General features: G+C 39.8%; 1 protein-coding gene across 1 annotated transcript; it reads left to right on the forward strand.

Moving 5' to 3' along the window:
• The first annotated feature begins 4,767 nt into the window (after window positions 1–4,767).
• nupr1b (nuclear protein 1b) lies at window positions 4,768–6,371 on the forward strand. The gene is made up of 3 exons (XM_030058279.1): window positions 4,768–5,043; window positions 5,276–5,411; window positions 5,953–6,371. Exons 1-2 carry the CDS (start codon window positions 4,947–4,949, stop codon window positions 5,401–5,403), a joined length of 225 nt encoding a protein of 74 aa, XP_029914139.1. The 5' UTR covers window positions 4,768–4,946; the 3' UTR covers window positions 5,404–5,411; window positions 5,953–6,371.
• The last annotated feature ends 266 nt before the right edge of the window (window positions 6,372–6,637 follow it).

A 6,637-nucleotide genomic window follows, 5' to 3' on the forward strand; every position in this document is an offset into this window, starting at 1 on the left:
GTAATCAACTTATGAATTTTTATAGTGATATCTGAAAGTAAAATTTTGAACCCCATTCCCCTGTGTGTTAAAAACAGTGTTTTTTTGTAATATGTGGTCATAAATAGGTGATTTTCAAAACTTTCCACCAATGGGATTTCCTGGGACTTTTTTTCCCCTCACTCAGGACAAACTGAGGATACAAAATCAGTTGAGTTTGCTTCTCTTGCAATTTGTCCTAGGTTTTTTCATAAAATGACTGGACTATTTGGGACTAACATGAAATACAGAAGTGAAGAAAGAGAATATAATTATGTAACCAGCAACTTGTACTTAATTTAGGTACCGTTGCTGTTGTTTTAATAGCATTGTAGTTGCACAAACAGGATGGCGTTTGCAACACACCCAGACGACACCGCTAACAATGAAAACATCCTGCGTGTTAATTATTAACCGCTGTGCTTTGAACATGCCCAGTTCTCAGAATACTGTATGCAAGGATATAAGCTGTGGTTCTGCAGTGTGAAGGCGTGTAAAAGCTGTTTCACCATCCAAGACAGTCCTCAGATGAACTTCACAAACACACATCTGGAACAGAGCTAGGAGTGAGGCGTCTAGTCAGCACATTTGTGAGGAAGCAGATTCAGGATGTAGTTCTGTTGTAAACATAAACTTGAGTCAGACTGTAAGATCGCTTTGTGTTGTTATTGAGCTGAGGCATGTGGAAACAGACTGATCATCTTAAATTAAGCAATGTGACTTTACAAATGGGGTTGCAGATAAGAATGAATGAAGAGATAAAGCCTAAGTTGTGTTTGTGTGTGTGTGTGTGTGTGTGTGTGTGTGTGTGGTAGGGCAAAGACTAGGGTGTTTACTTGGAGATACAGCAGAGGTCAATATTCACAGACACATGGCTCTTATCTGCAGCCAGGTTTATAGTTGTGTGTACATGGTGCTTTATAGCCTTGAAACGTGTGTGTGTGTATGTGTGTGTGTGTGTGTGTGTGTGCAGCTACAGACAGTATTGAGAACACACTGTTACAGCTCAGAAGGGCGGGCTCATATTTCAGCAAATATTTACTGTACAGAGGCCCATGTGGTGGAGAGTGTGGCCAGAGAGAGATCGAGGGAGAGGCGAAAGCCAGGAGGGATGAAGAGAGAGACGAAAACATCCCTAAGAAAACAAAGGTAATCTAGAGGAAGTGATGGAAAACACAGTGCAACATGACAGTACACTCACTGCCTGGAGGAGGACAGAGAAACAGTGACTGAGGTGGCTTTGAAAACGCCTTGTGCTTGGCTGGCTGTGCCTCCGCCTGGCAGAGGGACTGGAGGCCATGCTTGTGGCAGGCGGTGAGTCAGTGAGACAGGACTCTTCCTCGGCGCTGGACGCCCGCTCCCAGCACGTCTCACTTGCACACACTGATGTCACGTAAACTCAGAGGTCGCTCATGGAATATTCCAGCCTGCCGGAGGAGTCACTCTGGGAAGAGAAAGCCACAGCTCCAAAACAAAACACTGTGCTCCCTCCCTGTATGAGCACATGGTTACACAGCTCAAACTCAGCTATAATGCATCATAATAAACACATCATAAACCCATGAGAAACATAAACGTTTCTTTCAACATGCTTATCAATAAAATCATAAAATTACATTCAGTTCAATACTAATAACTGCATGTCATTTTAATGCTTTATAGGTCAATTATAGTAGCAGTAGGAGTAATAAAGCCTCTACAGTTTTGCACATTTTGTTTGCTAACCCTTATCTTTGACCTCATTCAATGTTTAACACCTCTAACTGTGTAAATATCATCTTTTTTTTTTTTTTTTTGGCTTCATATTTCATGACTTTTCTTAATATAATGGGAACAAGTGAGTAAAAATGAAATTATCATGATGATGTGTTTTTAATGCCCTGAACACATTTGGTACTAATCAGTGTTTCTTTGGTGTCAATTTGATCCCAGGCTTTGTTTTTAGCTTTATAAAACATATTAGAAACATAATTATTTTACACAAATTTGTTTTAGTTGTTTTGGAAGACACTGAGGAGCTATATGCTGCCATTTATAATCTTGAAAATGCTTCTCTTTGCTTTAGGGCCCTAAACAAACATAACCACACCCATAGTAGTGAGTTAATGTGACATTTGGGAAGGAAAACATGAGTCCCACCAGAAATTTTATGTATCAGAGGGGAGATTATGTTTTATTTTAAGAGCTATTTAGGTAGTCAAATAGACACAAAATACCTTACACATAAACTTAGGTAACAATTTTTATCAAAATTATTTTCTGGAGGTTTAAATTACTGGAGTCAAATTGACTAAAACTGATAAAAACCTATTATTAAACTTGGATTATAATAATAATGGCCTATACCAAACATCACAGTGTGTTCATAATTTACTTATGATGCTTTAGGGGATACATAGTGTTTTTGAGTGTGTATGATGGCGCCTCACTGGGCCACAGGCAGCTGAATATGTCTTGTCCTATTGTTCAGCTGCAGCTGGTATGTGTGTGTGTCAGTCTGGATAGGTGTAGCACAGTGAACATCACAGTTTCTAGGAAATTTGTAAACTATGCTGCTGCTGTAACCCGTCACTAAAACCTAAATTTCCTGGCCATTTGGAGTAAAAGGAAAAAAAAAAAAGATCATACTGGATGACCTGTGAGCTATATTCTGCCACTGGAAACATTTTGAGCAGCCTGTAATTACAGCGTGACGTGAGAATGAGTGGAGCGGCGACCACAGTCAGACTTTCTTCAAATATGTGTACATATTTACAGTGACCTCAGACTTCAGACATTTTGAAATCCCCCCAGATGATTGTAGGATTACATGGTGAAAAAGTGACTCAGAGTTTAGGCAGTGTATAACTCATCATTATGTATACCATAACTAACATATACACCAGAAATATGTCTGTTTTTATGTGATTCTTCCCCATTTTCTTGGCTGATGCAGCTGCTCCAGTTGTATCAACTCACCACTCCAAAAAGTCAGTTTTGATTTCACAGTCGTGCTCGAGGCAAACACTTTGTGCTTCTACATGTAAGTCATGCAATGCAAAAATGAAATGTTAATAAAGTTGCTCATAAAATGACTATTGCTCTGTTTGAGCAACACTGGCCAAGCTCCTGTCACGCTGAGTTTCAGTTTCTTGTACACAAACTAACTTTTACTTTCACATTTTACTCTCAGTGATATTTTGGGTCATATTCTCTTTTAACTGAAGAAACCACTGAGGAAACTCTTGTATATAAATCAAACAGGTTTTTGTCCTACATCAATTTTGGTCCATGGCTAAGTTAGTGACAGACCAAAAGAGCTTTGGCTCATTTGTTTGGCACATTGCACATCCAAAGTAGCACTCATACATCACCATATGAGCCAAGTGCAATATCCAAACTGTAGAAGTTGCAGTTTTTGATAAAAAAAAAAAAAAGTAAAATGTACAATAAAATCACAAAGTGTTGTGGTGCTGAAGAAATGCCCTTTGGTCCATAACTCATATTTTCCAGATGTAAGGACAGGTGTTTGTTTGGTTTAGAAACTAGCAAAAATCACATCATCATCACTATAATAGTTTTAAGTGAAAATGAAAATGATGACCCTAAAATAGTCATTCCTACTGATTTTTTAAACCATATTGTTTAGGCCTGGAACAAAGTTTGTCCAACACAGCAATCACATGACATGTTTCATGTTGATTGTATGAGTAAGTGACTTGCAATGATACATCAACAGCAATGACACACTCTCTCCCTCTCTCTCTCTCTCTCTCTCTCTCTCTCTCTCACTCACTCTCACACTCACACACACACACACACACACACACACATATGCACACACACACACGCACACACACACACACACACACACACACACACACACACACACACACACACACACACACACACACACACACACACACACACACACACACACACACACACTTCTCTGGTCTCATTTTAGGGAGCAGGGTTGTCCAAATGAGGTCATTTGGAAAAGGGGGGCAGTAAATCAGGTCAAGGCTGCGCGTGGTGAGGTGAACGTGAGAAGGGTGAGCTGTGAGCTCCAGGTGGTGATAAGGAGGGGAATAACTAAATTAGCCCTAATCTAATCTAATCTGTTTCAGATAGAAAGACCTGGAATTATGAATGTCCGATGAAAGCGTGAAATGCAGGACTTCACTTTACAGGTCTGAGTGACACCAAACTGATCACAAACAAAAAAATAAGGCGGTTAAGTTGTGATTTGGTTTAAAATTTCCATATTTAATTGTTCCCAGATGATGACTCTTTTAATTTTATGTCAGGGTGAAATAAAACACAGGAGTGGGCTCCAACAACAGGAGCACGGTTAAAGCACAAAATTGATGAAGCAACACTCTCCAAAATTTAATAATAATAATAAAAAAATGAATGAAAATCAAATCTAATCACTAGATAATGTTAGTAGTCTGCAGTTTTTCCTTCACTCTCTCCTCAAGTGTCAGTTTAAGTTTGTAAAGTTTGGTGGAAAGTGATAGCAGAAATGCGGAGGTGGAAAAATACAAAACATGCTCTCAAAGTAGCTCGACAGATTCATTATGTATGCAGGAAAACAGCAGTCAGAGCAAACAGATGTGACCCCGGGCTGCAGCTCCAGCGACATTTCGGGATGGCCTTGATTAAACGTTGACTGAAAATGATGCAACTTTTCCGCCGGGAGAGAGCAGGGAGCTGACGGGGAGTGTCCGGAGGCGGAGCGGCCATCTGCTATAAAAACACTCGGTGAACTTGAGGAGAAAAACACACACCGCTTTTTGTTTCTCCTGCAGACACACACTCAGCAGAGGGCTCTCCTGCTCCAGCTGTTTTTACTCGACGGAAAGTTCAGACTTTGCTCCGACTCTCTCCTGAGTTTCTACACTTTTTTAAAAAGCTTTGCAAACTTCCACCGACTTGAAGCAGACATGAGTTTCGTTGACGTGAAAAACCTGGAGCCAACTAGTTTTGAAAACCAGTATTACGATGAATACGAATATTACAACCTGTCGGACAAATATACAAGTAAGAAACAATGCGTTTTCTATGTTTATATATATATGTTTGTATTTTTATTGGTTCTTTATTTAACATGATGAACATGCTTCACTAGAGCTGCCTACTGCCAGTTTCGACTAAATAAATGTCAGTAAACTCAGAAATGCGCTAACTAGACCTTGAACAGGCAGTGGGAAACTTTGTTTTCTGGGTAACAAATAAATATATATATATTTTTTAATGGTTGTGTTGTGTACAGGTGGCGCTGCTCGGAAAGGCAGGACAAAGAAGGAGGCCAGTGAAAACACCAACAGACCAAACCCCGCTGGACATGAGCGCAAGATAGTGGAGAAACTCCAAAACAGCGAGAAGAAAGCCAAGGAATGAGAGCTGAGGTAAATCTGACGATAGTTTGTGCCTCACCGTCAAGGTTTTTAGCCAAATTATCGAGTTTAGGCCCAAGGCAAAATAAATAAATCGTAAGGCATGACTTAAAACAATAGGGGATTCCCCAGGAGCCAGTCCTTGAGTTCAGCAGTCAGTGTGGTTCGCCTGTTATTTACCCAGCCAGTCACAGGGCAAAATACATCATTTTATTAAAATAACTGCAACCTGGTGTGTTTTATTGGCCTGTAGGTTACGCCGATTTAAAGAACGGCTCCTAACGATTCAGGGAATTTGTGAAATACCTTTATGAGATTTCACTATATACGAGTTTTCATTAAATTGCCAAATTTTTGAATGGAGTTTGGTAGAGTTCTGTTTGTAACTGCAAATATTGGCACGCTTTCAATTCTCCCAACAACTTCCCTTTAACTTTTTCAACTTTTTATTTATTATTATTATTAACCTATCACCTTAAAGCAATAAAGGATTTTTTTTTTTTTTTTTTTTTTTTTTTTTTTTTTTTTAATATTTTTATCTTTCTGATTTTAGGGCAAATCGGACGGCTAACCTGGAAACCGACCATGGCCGCCTTGGCGACAGAACGAGATGGGCAGACGGCACGAGGTTAACGTTGAGGAGGAGGCACGCGGCCTCGCCGGTGTGACGCTGCGGCTCCAGAGAGGGACAGCACCGTCCCAGGACCCGGCCGGGGTGTTTGGGACAGCACACTGTGCGGCTCCGCTGCCTGAGGTGTTTTTTTTTTAAACCACAATGTAAACCCCCTCACCTGTGGTGTGTTTGTCAGCGGTCTTGATGGCCTTTTTAAAGCACGTGTGGCGCACCTTGACTGGTGATGGTGGCAGCTCTTGTCTCTCCATGTTTTAAGTCTTAGATGACATGCTTTTCAATAGATTTTTTTTAAAGCAAAGAGTATTGTTTGAAATAAAAACAAAACAAATTAAGACTGAGTCTGTGGTCTTGTCTTTACTTACTGGACTCAACTGGGTAATCAATATCTTATTTGTGTTTATTACTGCACATGCACATTTCTACATAATGCACCTCCTTTTTCTACAAAGTGGGACTAATACACAGTTTAAAACAAACTTTATGCACATATGTATAGTTTTTCATGTAATTTAACTCATGCTTATATATTCTCCTGAGAATTTGAGCAACTCCAAATGGACTCAGTGTCCTCTTGGAGATCAACAAAAATATTCCTGACTTTAAA

This window comes from Myripristis murdjan, chromosome 8 (genome assembly GCF_902150065.1).
Source record: "Myripristis murdjan chromosome 8, fMyrMur1.1, whole genome shotgun sequence".
Taxonomy (NCBI): Eukaryota; Metazoa; Chordata; class Actinopteri; order Holocentriformes; family Holocentridae; genus Myripristis; species Myripristis murdjan.